At 39.7% G+C, this 21,038-nt stretch overlaps 1 protein-coding gene across 2 annotated transcripts in view; it reads left to right on the forward strand.

The window, feature by feature from the left end:
* Positions 1-21,038, forward strand: part of UBP1 (upstream binding protein 1) — a 41,191-nt gene that overhangs the window by 12,854 nt on the left and 7,299 nt on the right. Inside the window, exons 3-11 of one of the 2 annotated variants that reach the window (XM_074151161.1) lie at positions 5,995-6,071; positions 8,104-8,209; positions 8,835-8,941; positions 10,687-10,839; positions 10,991-11,101; positions 11,646-11,753; positions 18,524-18,627; positions 19,247-19,301; positions 19,460-19,553. In XM_074151161.1, the coding sequence (XP_074007262.1) occupies positions 5,995-6,071; positions 8,104-8,209; positions 8,835-8,941; positions 10,687-10,839; positions 10,991-11,101; positions 11,646-11,753; positions 18,524-18,627; positions 19,247-19,301; positions 19,460-19,553 (915 nt within the window). The remainder of the gene's footprint in view (positions 1-5,994; positions 6,072-8,103; positions 8,210-8,834; positions 8,942-10,686; positions 10,840-10,990; positions 11,102-11,645; positions 11,754-18,523; positions 18,628-19,246; positions 19,302-19,459; positions 19,554-21,038) is intronic. The other variant, XM_074151163.1, reaches the window with a different exon arrangement.

The following is a 21,038-nucleotide window of genomic DNA, read 5'->3' on the forward strand; positions in this document are numbered from 1 at the left end:
ATGCATTTCATACCTGGAAGTGTTTAACTGTGTACTGAGGCCCTAAAATCTGTGAGAGCAGATTGTGTCTAATTTGATACTGACATGATGACAAAGCATCATTTTCAGGTTTCTGTGTGACTGGAGTTGCTAAGTGCTTCATCTTGCAGTATCCAGCTTAGATATGCTGTAAACATTACTTGACTCTCCTACTAATGAGAATAATGGAAGTTCTTTAGATGATTTCTAGTGTCTTGCAAACATGATCACATAGTTCAGCCATTTTCTTGGTCCCGTTTACTTCTATATTTTACCACTTTTTGTGCCCTGAGTGCTCTCTTCAGAAGAAAACCGTACAATTGCAGCAGTATGCTGGACCAGCAAGATGCTTTGCACTGTTTAAAAAACTTCCAAGTATTACAAACTTTAAATTTTGCAGAGATATACTTCCTTTTCTTCAGTGTTGGGATCCAGCCTCCGTGACCAAACATGAAGCTTGTAGGTCAGCTTAGTGTGCTGGGGAGCCAGCACAAGGCGACAAGCTGAAGAAAGAATCATAGAATGGTTAGAGTTGGAAGGGACCTTAAAGATCATCGAGTTCCAGCCCCCTGCCATGGGCAGGGACACCTCCCACTAGAGCAGGTTGCTCAAAGCCCCATCCAGCCTGGCCTTGAACACCTCCAGGGATGGGGCAGCCACAGCTTCTCTGGGCAACCTGTTCCAGTGTCTCACCACTCTCACAGAAAAGAATTTCTTCCTAATATCTAATCTAAATCTCCCCTCTTTCAATTTAAAAGCATTACCCCTTGTCCTATGGCTCCACTCCCTGACAAAGAGTCCCTCCCCATCTCTCCTGTAGCCCCGCTTCAGGTTCTGGATGGCCGTTTTAAGGTCTCCCCGGAGTCTTCTCTTCTCCAGGCTGAACAACACCAACTCTCTCAGCCTGTCTTCATAGGAGAGGTGCTCCAGCCCTCTGATCATTTTTGTGGCCCTCCGCTGGACCCGTTCCAACAGGTCCATGTCCTTCCTGTGTTGAGGACTGCAAAGCTGGACACAGTACTCCAGGTGGGGTCCAGCAGAGCAGAGTAGAGGGGCAGAATCACCTCCCTCGACCTGCTGGCCATGCTTCTTTTGATGCAGCCCAGGATGCAGTTGGCTTTCTGGGCTGCCAGTGCACATTGCTGTCTCATGTCAACCTTCTCATCCACAAGCACTCCCAAGTCCTCCTCCTCAGGACTGCTCTCCAGCCATTCTCCGCCCAACCTGTATTTGTGCTTGGGATTGTCATGTCCCAGGTGCAGGACACTTGGCCTGATTGAACTTCATGAGGTTCGCACAGGCCCACCTCTCAAGCCTGTCCAGGTCCCTCTGGATGGCATCCCTTTCCTCCAGCATGTGGACTACTCCACACAGCTTGGTGTCATTGGCAAACTTCCTGAGGTGCACTCTAGAAAGAAAGTGCTTGCTGTCTCGCCTCTGAGAAGAGCTTGCCATTTAAGTGACACTGTCTGAAATGACTGTAAGTGATTTGTCTGCCCTTGAAAATATCTTTTAATGTAAAGACTGTATCCTAAAGAAATCTTCCCCTTTAAAAGCAATTCTCTTCTGTACCACTTCTGCTATTTGATATACATCTAGCTGAACAGCAGCCAACTCAAATCATTGTCCTACAACTCTGATACGCATTCTCAATGGACTCATTTAACAGGTTTTACAGTTAATAAGAACCCTGCAAACCCTTGAATAACCAACCACCATCACTCCAAGATCTGAACTTCTGGAATCAGCTTCAGCTGAATACCTAATCACTTCAAATTTTCCATTAGCTCATAGAATATCTCAAGTTGGAAGCGACCCATAGGATCAAGTCCAACATCCTGCTCCTCACCTAAAACTAAATCAGATGACTAAGAGCATCGTCCAGACGCTTCTTTAGCTCAGAATGATGGTCTTAGCTATTCCAATTAAAATACTAGTGGCAGAGAGTAAAGTCAGGGCTTGCTTAAGTATTGCCTGAGGAAGTGTCACCATATCTTAACAGACAGGGCAGATGTTCCTGCTGCTTCTGGTATTCCCAATCCAGTAAACTATGACAACTGCCGATGAAATTAAAGAGGGTATTTGCTCTGTATGGTGCTGCCTATTCACAATCCCCTTGAAAATTATTTAAGGCAAGACACTGCCTGATAACGAGGCCAGACTAGGAACCAGATAACTGAAGTGACCAGGACTAAAATGACTCTCTTTCTAGAGGGCTAACTCCAACTCATTACACAAACATATATATCAGTACAACTCAGTGTGGCAAATATCCTTATTTTAAGCTGGCTTCAGTATAAAATACGTTGTCTCTCAAAACTATCCCAGGATATTTTTTTTTTACATATACAAATATATATATACACTAACAGCTAATAGAGAATGTTTTAGGAAAAAGTCTTAGTCTAGGCAGCAAAAGTATTGTCCTTCTGTCTGAAGTATTAGCACAGAAGGGAAGTTGGCTAATGGGTTTTTTTTCCCCCTATTTATTTAGAAAAAGATTATAACAAAGCCTTCGTTTTTCAACATCAGGAAAAGTGTCTGCTATAGGCCACCTGACCAGCAAGAATAAGTAGATGAGGCCTTCTATGAAGAGCTAGAAGCAGTCTCATGTTCACATGATGTGGTCTGCATAGGAGGTCTTTGCCACCCTTATGTCTGCTGGAGGGACAACACAGCAGAGCATGAGCAATCCAGGAGGTTCCTGGAGAGCATTGACTGACAACTTCCTGACCCAAGTTACAGAGGAGCCAATGAAGAGAGCTGCTGTGCTATATCTCATACAACAAGGAAGGGCTTATTGAAGATGGGAATGTTGAAGGCAGGTTTGGCTGCCATGAGCATGAGATGAGGGAGTTCAGGATCCTGAAATGAGGAGTCAGGGTAGAAAGCAAGATCACATCACTGAACTTCACAAGAGCAGACTCTGGCCTCTTCAATGACTTGGTAGAGTCCCATGGGGTAAGGCCCTGGAGGGAGTAGGGGCCCAAGAAAGCTGGTTAATATTCAAGGATTGCTGCCTCCAACCTCAAGAGCAGTGGATCCCAATGAGGAGGAAGTCAGGCAAAAATGGCAGGAGGCTTGGGTGGGTAAGAAGAGATCCTGGCAAAACTCACACAAAAAGTATGCATACAAAAATTGGAAGCAGGGATGGGTAACCTGGGAGGAGTACAGAGACACTGTCCAAGCATGCAGAGATGCAGCCAAGAAAGCTAAAGCCCATCTGGGATTGAATCTGGTGAGGAATGTCAAAGACAAGAAGATGGTGTTCCGTACTTACATAAGGGGCAAAAGGAAGACTATGCAAAATGTGGGCCCCTGCTGAATGGGGCAGGGGCACTGGTGGCACAGGATATGGAAAAGGCTGAGGTACTGAATGCCATCTTTGCCTCAGTCTTTACTAACATCACTGGCCTTCGGGAATCTCTGGCCCTAGGATGAGGGGGAAAATCTGGAGCAAGGAATATGGACCCTTCATGGAAGAGGAATAGGTCAGGGAATAGTTAAGCAAAGTGGACACAGATAAATCCATGTGTCTTGACGTGTGCTAAGGGAGCTGGCAGATGTCATTGTGAGGCCACTTTTGAAAGTCTTTGAATGATCTAGGAGACTAGAGATGATGAGGCTAACCAGCCTGTAGTTCCCTGGGTCCTCCTCATCTTCGTCCCTGGGAAGGTGATGGGAGTAATTAATCCTGGGATATGAAGGACAAGAAGGTTATTATAGAGGTTAGTGCTGGTCTCTTCTTACAAGCAAATAGCGATAGAACAAGAGGGAATGGATTCAAGCTGCAACAGGATGGGTTTAGACTGAACATTAGGAAACAATTCTTCACAGAAGGAGTGATCAGACACTGGAACGGGCTGCCCAGGGAGGTGGTTGAGTCACCATCCTTGGATGTGTTTAAGAGTCGCTTAGATGTGGTGTTGGGGGATATGGTGTAGGGAAGAACTTTGTAGAGTAGGGTAGATGGACTCGATGATCCCAAGGGTCTTTTCCAACCTAGATGATTCTATGATTAGGAGTAGTCAGCATGGATTCGCCAAGGGGAGGTCGTGCTTGACCAACGTGGTAAATGTCTATGATGAAATGGCTGGCTTGGTAGACAAGGGGAGAGCAGTGAGTATTGTCCACAAGTCACTGTCTTCAGTGAGGCTTTTGCTATTTTCTCCCGTAAGATTCTTATAGAGAAGCTAATGAATTATGGGCTGGATGAGCATCCTTGGAGATGCTCGGAAGCAGCCAAGCTTGGTCCTGGGCAACTGCCTAGTCTAGGTGGCCCTGCTTGAGCAGGGGGGTTGGACAAGACGACCTCCATCCAGAAGTCCCTTCCAAACGACCATTTTGTGATTTTTGTGGAGGGGGTACTGCAGTTCCAGTGTTAAGCGGTGGGCAGTAAAAATTCTTAGCACCTTATGTTGCCTTGCTCTTGTGGCTACTCTTCAGGAAAGTAGCATATACATAGGTCTCATACAGAGGTGACTAAAATCAGTGCTGTGGTGCTTTTCACACTTTCAGAGCAGTTACGTGTCTCAAACTCCAGAATGGAACCTTTCGATCCTGTTGTGTTGAAAACTTCCTGTGCTATTTTTGTATTTTTGAGTCAGGTTATTCCTTGATTTTTACTTTCACCAAATCATCAGTCTTAATATTATTGTGTACCTATAAAAGCTCAGCAGCACATGTTGAGCAAGCAATCGGAATTCAGCCTTTCCCCAGCCCCCCCAAAAAATTACAAAATGAGAGAGAACAGAGAACACTTGCAAAAGTTTCATTAGTAGTGCTAGATTAAAAAAAAAAAGTTTATAAATGCAGATGGACTTACATATATTATATCTGTGTGAGTAAAAGAATACTGGTAATTGAACAAATCTCTCTAACAGGAAAAAAGTTCCCGCCTGTTAAATATAGGAGGAGAAATTATCTGCTGCTTTACTCAGCTGCACTAGGTTAATTTAATTTTTATATGGATTTATGTCATCAATGATCATATCAGTGATCAAATGCTTCTGGGGTAAAGAAAGCCTGTACATGTGTAGAGAACATACATAAATGTGCAAATTGCGTTGCAGCAAAAAAACCACCACCAAATGGTCCATAGTAACCTCAGTCTATGAAACAGTGGAAGGAGTTGAAGAAATCACTTGCTCATTCACAGGGGTATGACAGCTGAACTTTTATCTTGTAGGACAAGTCAATAAATGTCTTTTAAATGTAGTGTACAGTAGAGCGTAAAGGTAGTTTGGAGGGTAATGTAGAAGGTAATGAATGTACTGCACTTGATCTCAGTGAACCTCTTGAAATCTATTTTGTCCTATGTTTTAATTAGGGAAATGTGATTTTTGCAAATGAATATGTGGTGCTCACCTTGGAACAAAAAAAATCCCTGTTCAAATAACAGGCTTTGTCTCTTTTGAAACACAACAGTTCAACAAGTTTACTGGAAAGATAGGTTCACTCACACCTGTTTGAAATTACCAGTAACTGGCTCTTTTAAAGGTTTATTTCTAAGATCAGACAAAGCCTAAAAATCATACAAAGGCAAACGGGTACATGGACAAAATGAAACATGGGAGAGCAGTACGGATGTTGTATGGAAAGTACAAAAACCCTGCAAGAGTTTGTTTTGGGAAACCAGTCTGTGGTTCTCAGTATGTTGCCTTTCATCAGTTTCAAAAAATAGAGGATTTCAGCTTTGAAAAGTTTTTCTTCAGGAAAAAAAATTAAAAATAAGAGAAACAAGTACTTACACTTCATGTAAAATTCAATACTTAAACTTTGAAAGTAAAGTTTCGTTTTGTTCCGTTAATTCCTGTGCTGTGAAGTGAACCTTGTTATAAAAATCTCTTCAGCAGAAGTTTCGGGTACCGATATTCTTGCGTGCTGTGAACCAACAGCTCATTCAGGTGCATTAAACAGAAAATAGCTTTCTGCTCTGACTCTTCTACTGATACAATTTTTTTTTTCTCTTTCAAGGTCAGTCCTATGAGATCCGGATGTTAGATAATCGGAAAGCTGGAGACATACCAGAGATTAATGGAAAACTGGTGAAGGTGAGTTGAAGTTCTTTAGACAGTATTACTAACCTACTGCTGGTTGCGTAGGAAAAGAGTAGTTCTTACCCTTGTATTGGGCTCTCATTCACAGAGGGGCTGGACCAGCTCTTCTCACCAATAAAGAAAGCAGGCACAGTGGAACCTAATGCCTAGTTTTGTTGTTTCAGGTTTACTACAAATTAAAAGAATATACACATACGCGTTTCCCTATTTATGTACCGTTACGGGTTCATTTCATGTAACTTCAGATAGCTAAAGGTGAGCTGATCTCTTCATGTACCCTTTTTGAGGTCTGCAGCCTGATCTGATGAGATGAGATGAATCTCCACTAAATGGAGAAATTACTCCACTTTCTGCTGAGTAAAAGGAAGCTGTGGTAACAGTTATTTCAAACATAGATACCTAAAGTTAGGTGAGAGAAATCCAGTCTAGAGACTGTACATTTTATGGAATATTTTTTTTTCTGCTGTCACTAGATACTTTTTCAGAAATAGTGTGGACCAGTGATATTTAAAAAAAGAAGTATGAGTATGCATGTCCAGTGCATAGAGTACTCGTGTGTACTGAAGACCAAATTATTTTATGCAAAGCTTAAGATACCTAGTTGTCTACAGATTTGTATCCAGCATCTTCTGAGCCATTACGTTGTCTGTTTCAAGTGATTAGAAGATGTGGAAGGAAACTAGAGGATCATTTAGAGAGAAGTGGAGGTATTATAAGCGTTTTTCTTAATTGGTGTTGTGGAACACACATAGAGCCAACATGTGGTTTTTGCAAGAGTGTAATATTTCCTTGTAGCTTTGGGGTGTCTCTCTGCTGTAATTTTCTCAGCTTGGCTATTGATGATGAGCCATTTGGTAGGTAGAGTAGGAAAAAGCAGAGTAAAAGTTTTAAAAAGTGAATTTGATCATAGCAAGACATTGTAATGCTGCATCAACAAACTTTCCATTTTGAAAATCTGGAATCCCAGTTGTTTAACAAGGAAGGATTTAATGTTGGTGCAGGTGGCTGCGGATATTGGCACGTTCCAAACTTGCCAGTTTGCAGTGAAAAAGGAGCAGTGTGTGTATATGTGTGTGCATGTGCACACGCACTTACACGTGCTTTCTCTTGTCTTTGAAGTAAAACCAAGGAAATGCAATGTATCTTGAAGAGGCGCTTCATTTAAAAGTTCTTGGGTTTTTTGGACACACTTATCCGCTTTTAATAAAAGTAAGACCTTAGACTTAATGGGAAAAAAATGAGGCACATTTGTCTAAATTTTCTTTGTTCAGTAGCAATTCCTATATACAGTGTTTTTCCCCCTCTGTATAACAAATTGCTTTGTGTGTGCGTTTATGCAGCAGAATAGAAACATTTCTTTGATATGACTAAGCGCACAGTAGTAGCAGAACTGGTCGCAAAAATAGATACTGTTAGATAATTACTGCAAGGTGAATAAAGTTAATTGTATCATAGTATTTTTAGATTAATATTTCAGCTAGAATAGTTGGAATACATTGGAAGCTGTTTATTATTACTGTTAATTAAAATAATAGATATGTTGTAAATATGCTTTTAAATACTTGGAAGGGAATTTTCTATTCATTCTATTTCTTAAAACTTTCTATGAGAGTTCACAGAATTCCCAGTTAAAAAAAAAGGTCAATATATATTCACCACTTTTCTGAATAAATGAATTCTTTTGTGTTTGTTTTCTGAAATAAGTTGGTGCTGCCTACACAGTGTTGAGACTGTGCTCTCAGTGTTGCTCACTTCGCTTCACGTAATTCATGGTGACAATTGGAACATGCAATCAGATATAATTCTCTTTTGCATTTCTACCTCATTTTCAAATATCTCCTGCTCAGTTTTATTTCTGTGTTCTGGAATATTTTGGGATACTGATGTTTGCAATTTTTTTTTGCTGTAGATACATATTTATCAACACTGTGGCTATTTTGGAATGTTTTAATGATTCATCTTAAGGCTGTTTCTAAACATACAGTAACTTTGTGGCTCATCAGATGCTTGTTTTCTTCTTTGTTAGAGTATTATAAGAGTTGTGTTCCATGACAGAAGGTTGCAATATACAGAGCACCAGCAGCTAGAAGGTTGGAAGTGGAACCGCCCTGGGGACAGACTTCTCGACTTAGGTATAATTGTTTCTTTCTGATGCCGCTGTATGAAATTCAATTTCCAAATTTAAATTGATCATGGTCACATTTAAGTCAGGGCTGGTGAAAAAGCACAGGCCAGTTTTCTGTGTGCTGCTTTGTCATAGTGTGTATTTTGAATATAAATGTTCTTAGCCCTTTCACATTCCTTTAAAAGCTTTAAATGCCGCAGAAGTAAGATAGCAACTCAGCTACCTTACACACTTAGGAATCTTTCTAATTTCAATTACTAAATTTTACAGTAATAAGGAGAACACAGAAAAAAGTAATGTTCTCTAGTAGACTGTGGAAACGACGGTCTCTATTTTCATTATTTTCCGTAACTTTATAATTTTGGTTGCATAAGCTGTGAGTGGGTGGGGGAGGGAGCACGGGAATTGAAAAACACCCCGAAACCCTAGACACTTTGTATGTTGAGTACTAAATTTCTTTAAGTTAGTCCTGAGAAATTGTTTATGGGCTTACACCTGGCTTACAGGTCAAGCCACCAAACCCTACCTTTTTTCACCCTAACTGTGTTTGTTGATGGTAACCTTATATTGAAATTTGAGTGTTTTCTTGGAATATGATTATTTTAAAATATATACTACTTACTTTAATATAGATATTCCAATGTCTGTTGGAGTTATTGATATCAAGACAAATCCAAGCCAGCTCAATGCAGTTGAATTTTTGTGGGATCCAACAAAATGTACATCTGCTTTTATTCAGGTTTGAAACTTTACTTGACTGGATGTTTGTGTTTGGTGCCTTTCAGGTTGCAAACTGTTGTATATTTGCACTATGAAGCTTCTTGATTTCTTATTTGTGGGATAGACATTAAATACCAGCTTTGTTAAAAAGAACACAAAACACCACACAGGTTCAGAGCAGCTGTTAGTTCTAATTAGTTCCTAATTAGGTTTTTCAACTTGATTTGAATTTATGCAAGCATCTTTTAAAAAAAAATTAAATAAAAGGTTTCAGAAAGCTCTTTGCAGAAAGCTGCCATGGTTAAATATTTAGTTAGATGGAGTATTAGAATTAATTTATATCCCTGTAAATAACTGTCACTACTATTTTTTATTTTTTTTAGTTGAGAGACCCACTGTCCTAGAGATGAACTTCAGCAGAGGCTTGGTTTGAGGATACAAAATGAAAATTAATGTGCTACAAAGAGAGTTTTAAATCAGACATTCAAAGATGTTTCTTACTATAGTAGGCTTCCGTGTAGTAGGGTTATTATTTATGTATTTGATATTCAGGGCAATTGAACATCCTTCCTCTGGAAATTATTTAGATAGAATATTCATGTTTGCATTGGAATTTTTAGCTTACTTTTGTCTCAGATCTGTTTTTATTATGAAGAAAAGGTATAAAGTTTGAGGTAGGGGCGTTTCTTACCGAGGCTGCCAAAATAGGTTAAATTCCACATTGTCAGTAAATTAACTTTGATCTGGTGCAATCAAAGACGTTTTTTCTAGTAGGAATTACACAAGTACTAAAAGGTAGTCTCCTTGAAGAAGTGTGAAAAAAACTACTGAATATTTTTGTTGAGGCACTTTCTTAGAAGTGATAACAGACTGAGGGAAAGTCCAACTGATTCTTATTATGCCAGGATAGTTCCCTTATCCTACAGGCTAGAGAACACAGCAGGGCGGTACTTATTACACTTAAAGCCTCGGTTTCCCGTCTATGGTTGTCTGTTACTGATGGCCATAGGAAATAAAAAGATAGTATTGTAGTCATTGAGAGTGCAAGGTATGCTATTGCCCATGGTGCTTGGCTTGCTTAAAATTCCATAAGGAAGCAAAAAAAAAATTGGGATCATTGTCCAGTGAGATTCATCATAACTCTGTTACACTGATTTTCTCCTTAAATGTCTTTTAGGGGTGTTTCTAACTTATAAAGCCAGTCTTCAGGCTGATGTAGCACTTGAGGCAATTACATACCGGTTAAAAAGTCTGCTGACTATTACAAGAAGTTGGGCATGTTTGAAAATACGGTGATTTCACCCGAGTTTAAAAACTCTTCCAGCCAGTGACGTTTTATAGCTTTGGTGATACTTATTACAAGTAACTCTGAAGTTTATTCTAGCTATGAGGCATGGGACAGCAGTTTCTCAAAAAAGTTTTTGCTGTATTCATGATAGATACAGTTGTCATCCACATATATTTTTCTTAAGATCCATCAAGTTGTTATCTAATAAGAATCTATGACTTCTGCTTTTTGGAGAGGTTTTGGTGACACGCTTGTTTCCTCTCTTCCCTGTCAGCTCAAATACAATATTTTTGGCTTCATTTGCATGTGGGCATGAAAAGGAACGAAACATGAGTTATGCAGCTTAGTCCTCAGATAGGCTGGGTCATTTGTTACTTGTCCTTAGAAAATGTATATGATGTTGGTAACACATGATAAAATCCCTGTCTAGAATACTTCTGAGGGTCCTTTTCGTTTGGTGGTTGGTATTTTTTCAGGTACATTGTATCAGCACTGAATTTACCCCTCGGAAACACGGAGGAGAGAAAGGAGTTCCATTTAGGATTCAGGTTGACACTTTTAAACAGACTGAAAATGGAGAATATACAGATCATCTGCATTCAGCCAGTTGTCAAATCAAAGTTTTTAAGGTAACAGTAGAAAAGACATCCTTGATAAGTCTCTCAGAAGCTCTCATGCAGATGAGGGTCATCTTTATATTAGTGCTTGACTTCTGAGATCAGATTTCAATTATAAAGCCGTTTTCCTCCTGGTTTCTTCTTCATGTAACTTCATTTTTAGCCAAAAGGAGCAGACAGGAAGCAGAAAACAGACAGAGAAAAGATGGAAAAGCGAACTGCACATGAAAAAGAAAAGTATCAGCCTTCATACGACACCACGGTTCTTACAGAGGTAAGAAAATAGAATTGCATCTGCTTACTGAGGAGAAGATACATAGAGACAGCATGTACCTTAGCTGCAGTCTTGGAAGGGTTGGGGAAGAATGAATTCGACACAAAGATAACAAAGATAAGCTTTTTACTTGACAAACTTGTCCAGTGAACAGCAACATTAAATTGTAAATTTGGTTTAGTAAACTTTCATTTAGATACTTGAATTAAAACAGATTAAGATGGAACACTGTTTGACTGACTGTACTGAACCCTAGTGCAATTCTTTTGGTACAGATCTAAAAACCTTGCAGCTGAAAAGCAGGAAAAAAAAAAAAAAAGAGGGGGGAATCTAGAATATAATTATCTGCCAAATTTGAGCTTCTTTTGGAGATTGCTGAATTTAAGGCCAGAGCCTCAGTAGGTTTTTGCATTTTCTTTTTATTTGCACATCAGTGAGTTCTATGCAGTTTTCTAAAGATTTCAGAAATTTTTAAAAGGCTTTTAAGATCTTTCCTCACTGTATAATGAAAAGAAATTGATCCAAATCTTTGGTGTTTGTCCAGATGAGGCTTGAGCCTATAATTGAAGATGCAGTTGAACATGAGCAGAAAAAGTCCAGCAAGCGGACTTTGCCAGCAGACTACGGTGATTCTCTGGCAAAGCGAGGCAGTGTAAGGGACTTCTGCTTACCTTTTCATTGTGCAAGATACCTTGTACAGTGTTAGATATAGGAGAAACTTCCGTTATATAAAGTAAAAATATTTTGATTGCCCTGTCTTAATTTTATTCACTTTTATGTATATCAATTACTCCATGTTTGTTTTCAGCAAAGGAATCCTTCCTAAATCTAACACTTAAAACTGTTGCAGAGGGACTGTGTAACTTCTAAAAGTCGAGAGCTTTCGATTTATTTGACTTTAAATGAAATAGCTTTCTGCTTTCCTGTATGTGTGTAATTAGTGGAAGTAAGAACACTGAAATTTAGTGTTTTGTTCCGTATTTGTACTTGCATTCAATAGAAGTTTCCGTGTACATCAGTATTTTTAAAACGCCGTGTGGTGTTGCAGCAGTTGATCGTTAGTTACTGATTTTTCCTTTAGCCATCTCCATACTGTGCTCCTCGCAGGCTTAATGCCGTTCAGAAGAGTCGGCACGTCTTCATGCCATGTGTGTGCTAACCCTGTATGTGCCCCCAAAACGAATCTAACATATATACCCTGTGCACTCTTCCTGTCAACGGTTAGCGTTTCAGGTTTCTGAAGGTGAATATCATTGAGACCTTACATTTTTCAGACGAGAAACAATCCTTCCGTTTGGCTTAAACGTCAATTATTAATGTGACTGTGGAAGACAATTATTTGACTGTCCTTTGAGCAGGCGTATTGTGCTGACAGCTCTTTCCCAGCAGCGCTTGGGCAATGACTGCCTGACTCTTGTCCCTCAGTCATTATTTAGTTGGTATTTATGATCTGTGGAAGCAATGTATAATGTTTAGGTTATAACATACTTCGGTGTATGCCTCCTGTTTATAAATTGTGTAACTGGGTGGGAGCCATATTAAGATGGGTTCTTTGGAGAATTTTTTTGCCACCTGAAACTGTTGTAAGCACTGAGCTGTCTAAATTTACCTTCTACTTTTCTTGGTGGTTTTTTCTTTTGTTCTTTTAAGATGTACCTTTAGCGTTCCTTGGCAATGCAGACATTCTTTTATTTGTTGCAAATGGCCCTGAGGGGGGAGGTATAGACAGGAGAGAATACAGGACTTTATCACTTCCGCTTATAAAGCACGTCTGGAGCATCTTTTGAAGCTGGTCCTTGGAGGAATTTCTACTTTTTTTCCCCCCGTGCTCTCTTCTCTTTCTGTTGTTATCAGTACTACATTGAATGATTATTGCTTATAGGAAGAATAATAGAAAAAAGGTATTTTAAAAATATATGACAAATCCCTTGTCCAGAATAGGATAAACTGTAGTCAAACGATACCTGAAAGTTGTCTAACCTGTTATTAACTTCACAATCTCGTGGGATACTAGGGTTCCATGGATGGGAGCATTACCTTAATTGTAATGAAGAAAAATTGAGGTAGGACAGGTAGTACTGGACTTCTGATGCCTTCCCCAAAGGACACGAGGGAGAGTGCGTGTGTGTTTGTTTCTTCACTTCTTGCTTGGAATGAAGGGGGATCCACAGACTATTTTGGAATAACAGCTACGTACGGCTTTCCAGTTCTCTTAATTGTGCAGCTGACTATTTCTGTTTTACGTTTGCCCTTAATACAGTTCTATCTTGGGATCATGTGGTCAGTTTGTTGAGACTATTTTGAATTTTATTCCTGTAGGATGATCATGATTTCAGCCTCGCTATCTTGGTATCATTAGCAGATTTAGCACATAACCTGTTCCATCGTGACAACGATTTTTATAATTAGCAAAATTATTAGAAATCACCAAGCCCATAAAAAATAATACGAAACTGTTTTTGCTATATTCATAGTGAAACCTTGGTAATCGCTATACACTCATGATTATTTTATCACTATTTTTAACTGTGTAAGTTGAGTGTGCAACTTGTTTGCTTGATCCAGAAGAGGGACGTCTGATCTACAGTTTGAAGGCCGCCAACTCAGCTTTTTTCTCTTGTCACCAGACAGGTTTATTCTTGTGGGCCTTGTAAATACGGACAGGGGACGATGCATGTTTCTACTTGGAGCAGTTCTGTCCTTGCAAATCTGTCTTCCCAAAGGTAGCCATCAGGAGGTTTGGCCGTTATCAGATTTGCCTCATACGTGCAGATCAGATGTATCGTATGTGCGGTACAGCCATCGCAGAGGGGCTGAGACACAAAACCTAAAATCCTACTTTTAAGTACGAGAATTGACACTGGTTTACATCTTACGCCTTTCTGTGTGATGGATCTTGTACTTCACGTGTCCTAGGACCTGTGGCTCCATTACAGAAGGAAAACAGGATTGTTTGCAGTGTATTTTACTTGATGAAGCTAAGAGTGTTGGCTGTTACTTAGCCAGTGCTGCTTCCTAGATGCCCAGAAATAGCTTTTTGTTATCTTTTATTGAATTCCAGAACAATATATAGTTCTCTTCCATTTTAAAGCTGGCTATTGTTATCTTCCTCCTACGCCTAACCCATTACATAGGCTATCTTTTTTGTTCCTTGCTTTTTCAATCTCACTTTGTACATTGGCTTTTTTATTTTGCCCCGCCGAGATTCTGGTGCTCTATTTGCTGGATATTTCTAATTTTGTTTTGGTTGTGGTTTTTCTGTTGTTGTCCCCCTCTCCTCCCCATATGATTTATTTCAGCCTCACCACAATCCAATTTGGACAGATTGGTTTCGTACTGTGCTTCCTTCCGAAAACCTTGACTCTAATGTACTTTCTTTCCAATGTAATTCGTATGGGATTCTAACACAATACAGAGTTTGGTGAAGCTTCCTTTCTGGATGGCGTTTCTGCTCTGCTCTTCCATCCTTTCCTGAGATCCAGAGATTTTGTTTCTAATGACTATCACCCATCTTTTCCTTCTCATTCAATTTCATATGATTGCCATCTAGCTTTGCTTTTCCATTACTCTGTTTTTCATTCATCTGATGTTTCAAAACTCAATTCATTCACTGCAGTTCCTGCAGCATTAATCCCAGTGTTTTCCAGACAGACAGATGCGTAGTTAACTAGTTGTTAAGGTTCAGTCTCCCGCTATGGAGTGTTGGATTTATTTTTTTTTTTTCCTGTAGAGATAAAAAGCTACAAATTTAACACTGCCGTCTGGACCTCAGAGGGGACGTGTATGTACGTACGGGTCACTTTTATGAAGGAGGCACTTTATTTTTTCTTCTCTTCCAACTGTATAAAAGCTGAGCTTATCTAAGGAAGAAGAGGAAAAAATACCCACCAGAATCTGTCCCCTGCTTTGAATTTGAAAAAGCAGGCAAATTTGTTTTGTGATAGTTAGGCCTTTGCGCTTTTTTCTGTCTGTAGTATCTTGGCTGATTTTTGTATTAGTGTATATTATGTTATATGTCACAAGCTAGAATATATAAAGCTACGATTTGATTAAACTTGGTCAAATGGTCATTTTTTGCAGATAGAGCTGATGGTAGGGCACGTGGAAGTTAGAAGATTTCTAGTGTAAACCTTGAAATAAATTGGAACCTTAAGATTTGCACATGAAAGATTGGTGCAGAAGTTAAATGTTCTCAGTAAGTGACTTAAATTTAGAATATAAAACCTTCTAGAGGCTAGGAGAGTCAGAAAGTGGAACTGGAGCAAAACTAATTTAGTAACATAAGCATATAGTATTTCTTCAGTTTGTTTCTCTGTACATCTATACTTCCTATAGCAGTATCAGTAGCGTAAGGGATATGTAATGTGGATGACATCACGTTTGGGGAATAAATTCTGCATTTAAAATAATTAGGCTTACATGAGCAAAAGTTTTTTGCCTTTGCCAACAACTGTGGTTGGTTGGGGCAAGAACCCTGTATTTTATAGCTTCCTTGAAAATCTCTCTCCTGTGTGTAATAAAATTGCTGGCCTGTTCTCTAAAGATGATGCTGTGTGCCCAAGTATAAGATGACTAATTTGGAGAACAAACATTTTGTTTTCATGTTGATGTGGTATTTGAATATAGTGTGGAGCTCTGACAAAATTTAGTTGTACTGTTTTGTAAAGCATGAACTTGGGCAGGTTCAGGTAGATTTGAAGTAGGATGGGAAATTACATTAACCAGGGGCTTAGAATGACTTGAGTTTTTGCAATTCTTCAGACATTTGGAACATTCTGAGTTTAAATGCTACATATCCTGAGTCTGAAAAGTCATACTTAGAAAGATTTCTTGTATTCCTTTTAACTCAGTAAAACCATTGGTCAGCACTTCATAATTTCATTCACGTCCGATACAGAAGAATGTTAAAGACCTGAAACCAAACTAATTTCCTCCTTTTCAAGAATTAATCGGTGTTTGGAAATAAAGGCATAATTTCCAGAATATGGTTGCATCAGTAGCATTGTATCAGTGTACTGGTAATGGAGGGCAGTTAGTCTTGAGACCTCAAAAACGACTTCAGAATTTAAGAAATATCCTGATGGATCAGACCACGAGCCTGTAGAGCCCAGCGCTCCATCCCTGGCAGCGGCAATTGCAGGTGCTGTTTCAAGAAAGGGAAGCCTTGCCGCTTTCTGTGATCCGCTCCCCTCGTAACCCCCCCAGTGTCCAGAATCCTCGTGCAGGGTGTCAGAAAGCACATCCCCTGCTTAGTGGTTAGTTAACGGATTTGATGCCAAGGAATTTGTCTAATTCCATTTCTGAACATGATGGGTTTGTGAAGTGTGGGATAGTTTTTTCATCAGTGCTTGGCTTCCGTGCTCAGATACTCATTTTTCCCTCCACAACCTACGAGACAAGAGAAAGGAGAACTGAGCCAATGGGCATGTTGTAGCATCATTATTATTATTATTATTATTATTATTATTATTACTACTACTACTGAGACTTTTTTTTTACCAACTGATTCAGTCTTGGTAGGTAGTTAATGATATTTTTGTTCCGAGAGGAGACAAGGTAGGAAAGTGTGCTTATAGGAGAAGAAGGGCTACTTGCTTTGGATTGGGATCTTCTTTTTCCAAATATTTTGGATGTGTGTCTTCCTATATTTAAACTCCAGAGTTTTGTTCTGAACAATTTCTGCTGGGTTTGAAGGACAGGAACGTTAACTGTGGTACGTGTCTTGGAAATGCCTCAAAAACTGTTCTCTGACACCTATGTGTTCTTCCCTGCCCCTGAACGTTCATATGTGTTGAACAGAATATTGTAATGGAATAGCAGCTAAGGATGTACAGCTTACATCGGTGTGTCTAGATAAATACCTTGCATTAAAATTTAGGGAGAAAATGCCAGAATAGTAAAGAAAATTAATTGCACTTCCAAAATATTTCAGAAGAACAAACTTAACATTCTGATGTTGAGCTTTTATTTTAAAATTATGGCTTCGGACTCTGTAACTAGGGAATGAAGGCCTATTTTAACTACCTGTTGTGAGGTGACATCTTTGATGTTAAAATGAGCTCGGGAAGAGAAGCAGCAGATGGGAACATGCAGACGAGGAGGAAGAGTGGGTGACAGCGGAAGGCCGTAGAAGAGCTGTGTGTGGATGGCTCTGTTCGGAGTCTAACGCCTGGCTTTGACTATGCAATCAAAGGCAGCATGTACACAGCGACTAGCAAAATACAGCAAAATACTGATTTGAATGGGATCTCGGACAGATGAAGAATTTCCTAATTTTTAAGCTATTGACATGCAAGATTAGTTGTTTTTTTTTCAATTGTATGCCCCATGCTGGGCAACTTGCAGAGAAACGTTTTTTTCTGTTTTACAGAGGATTGCAGCTGGTGTTGCACTCATTTACTGTTTCCCTCAGATAGTGAAAGGATCTTTCAACACAAAATTGTTGAAACACGTTTCCATTAGTATTAGGTCATAATTGTTCCCCTCCCTCCTCTTCTCCCCCTCGAGGCTATGATATAACTCTGGAAATTTCCTTACAGGGTATTTAGCTGGTGCATGATAAGTATATCAGAAATCTTTGTTGTTTTAACAGGCATGGTCTTAGTGTACTTTACCTTGGGCAACTTGCTTGTTTTAATCCTGTCTGTTCGTCTTTGAACATGCCAAAATCTGTTTGTTTTCGGTTTTCCTTTAAAATGCTGAATTTGCGATGGTATTTGAAACACTAAAAGCTGCTCTCATTTTGAAGGGCTTTTATCATGGTGGTTTTAAAAATACCCGAATAAGAATAAATCGGACAGCTGGCTCATGCTATACTTTTGATGACTTAAATTTACGTATAAGAATTCCAGTTTACCAAGCACTTTCAAGAAAGCAGTACCTCATTTTAGTCCTGCAGTTAATTAATACAAATCTTCAATTCACAGTATTTCTACTGAAAGTTTCATTTGTGTCTTTTGCTGTCAGGGTAGATACGGGAAATTTATCCTATAAGGTGAAACCTAGTTTCGTAGTTTTACTTACTATGGCTGAACACCTATTGTCAAGTTAAAACAGCCCCTTCATCCCTTTTAGGATGAAAGAAGTTTTTTCCAGCAGATGGCTTGGGGTGGGTGGGTTGGTTGGTTGGTTTGAAATTGAGTAATCTGTACAGGTCTTCTGTCAGTTCCACCGCTAATACCTTCACTTTGTTAACAGAAGACGGTATAAATGGGAGCCTTCTTGAAAGAACAAGATAAAAGAAAACTGTTTTTTACCTGGAATATCTGCATGTGATATGTGGGATGGAGGGAGTCTTTAGTTGGAATTGCAAATCAAAATTCTCTGTGGAAAAAAAATCCTGGCTTTAAGTGAAAGAACTGTGCACCAGAGTAAAAAAAAGTATTGTCGAGAGAAACTTAAGTTTTAATTCTTTATCTTCAGTGCTCACCATGGCCTGATACTCCTACAACGTTTGTAAACAACAGTCCTACTCCTGCTCCGACTTTTACCTCTGCTCAACACAACACCTACAGCGTCCCGGACAGGTAGGTTTCTTTTCTGTATCCTAATTAAAGATAACATTTTAAAATCAGGCTTATGCAAAAGTGTTTTTTGAGTAAATCTAGGAGCTTATGTTTTCTGGTTCCACTGGGGAATGAGATTGATTAGACCTGTATATTTATTTTAGAGTTTGACACTTGCATCGTGTGGTTCAATTATAACATAATTAAGTCTGCTTCAGCATTTTTCTTTCTCACTATACATTGTTGGAAACTTTTCTTCTTGCCCTTTGCCATCTAGCAAATCCTCGGTATTGTCTGTTCCGTATACTTTTGTTTTGTCTGCCTTTTATTTTGCTGCCTCTTCCTCAGTCACTCTTTAAGACACAGAAGTGGCTGTAAAGCCTCAGTGAGTGGCGGTGAAGCTGCTTCTCCGGTTGACAAAGGATACACAGGAGCCAGACACCTTGTATACAAAAGCGTCATGAGCTTTCTCTTGAGTTTAACTAAGTTTCACTCTATTTAGCGTTTAATTTGTCTTCTAACAGTGATTTTTATCGTTTTGGGAATTTCAAGTGATTTTTTATCAATGCTTGAATATTTTGCTTAATAACATTCTAGTAATACTTCGCCCCTTTTTTTTTTATTGTTTTTTAATCTGTAGCAATTCTTCCTCCCCAAATCATCAAGGAGATGGAACCTCTCAAGGATCTGGAGATGTGAGTGTTTGCTTTCTGTTATCGAGCAGGGCTATATTTGTGTCAGAACATTTGATTTATACATACTTTGATAATAATAGGAACTGAGGGAGGGTTTTTTATGGTTTTGGATATTTTTTTATTGTCCAAATTATCACACCCAACCTTGTTTCTTACAGCAGCTTCATCCTTCAGCCACGATCCAGGAAACTCAGCAATGGTTGCTCAAGCATAGGTTCTCTACCTATACAAGGCTTTTTTCAAATTTCTCAGGTACCTATAGTTTACTTTTTTTATTTGAAGTATTTCTTTGTGTTAGCTGGCAAACTTTGTGTGGGAAAATAATTCTTTAAAAACAATACGGCATCAGTACTTACTGTAATTTACTAATTTGCTTTTTAAATGTTCGATTTGCATTGGAAGCACTTTTTTTTTCTCTAATTGCATTTTACACAAACTCGCCCCCAAACCCAAGAGTGAAGCTAGGTTCTATTTTTCCTGATGATAGTTCACCAATCGTTTTAACCTCGATGAGTCCTTTGAGAAGAAGGAGCGAGTGTGATGAGTCAGGCCAGAGCCCCTCTGCTCTGCTCTGCTCTGCTCTGCAAGAAGTTGCTAAACTCTGGCCCGTGTCAGATCTTTCCTTAGGAGTTAGATTTAATTGTAGTGTATGAGGCTGTCATCCTTCCAAACTCTGAAGCTGTTAATAGTTGTCTTATTCACAGCAATGGCAAATTCTTTCTTGCATTGAACTCTGCTTCAATACCATGCAACACCTTGACCTGTATGTATTTGTCGATTTTTCCTTTCATTTCAGCAGAATGTCAGGTTCCTCTTCCTTAAATGTGTGTCAGTGTAGTTTCCACGCTATGTATGGAAGCAAGAAATGCCAATAGCTGCACTGTCTGGGGCTGTTTCGCTGTTTGCTTCCTCAGTCCTCCATGTGCTTGTGCAGAGTGGGATAACACAGCACACCACGAGTAACATTTCTTCTCAGTTTTCTTTGGTGACACGTGATGAGGAGAATCTGATGAATAACTCCTGCTCTCTGCCTCTTGGCTTAGCTCGTTCTGCTGCCAGAGTTCTCTTTGTACCAGGTGTCTTCCCTGGTCAAGCCCGTGTTGGGTCAAGACCAACAGAACAGATTCTCTAATGGGGCATTTTTGGAATCTGTAAGACTTGAAGTTTTGTCTGTCCTGTAGAATCATAGAATTGTCCAGGTTGGAAGGGACCTTTCAGATCATCTAGTCCAACCATCAACCTAACTCTGATCAAAACCCCCATCACTAAACCATGTCTCTAAGCACTATGTCAACCCGGCTTTGAAATACCTCCAGGGATGGGGCCTCAACCACTGCCCTGGGCAGCCGAGTCCAATGTGCAATAACCTTTTCCGTGGAAACATTTCTCCTAATATCCAATCTGAACCTCCCCTGGTGCAACTTGAGGCCATGTCCTCTTGTCCCATGGCCTGGGACTTGGGAGAAGAGACCGACCCCCCCTGGCTACACCCTCCTTTCAGGGAGTTGGAGAGAGCGAGAAGGTCTCCCCTCAGCCTCCTTTTCTCCAGGCTGAACACCCCCAGCTCCCTCAGCCTCTCCTCACAAGACTTGTTCTCCAGACCCCTCACCAGCAACATTGCCCTTCTCTGGACCCCACCCCCCCGCTGTAGCTAATTAATTGTTTGCTGCTGCCTAATGCTTTCTGCCTAAAATTCATCCTGTTTTCTGCTAGGATATACGGGTTCTGAGAAATAAG

The sequence above is a fragment of the Numenius arquata genome, chromosome 7 (assembly GCF_964106895.1).
Source record: "Numenius arquata chromosome 7, bNumArq3.hap1.1, whole genome shotgun sequence".
NCBI lineage: Eukaryota > Metazoa > Chordata > Aves > Charadriiformes > Scolopacidae > Numenius > Numenius arquata.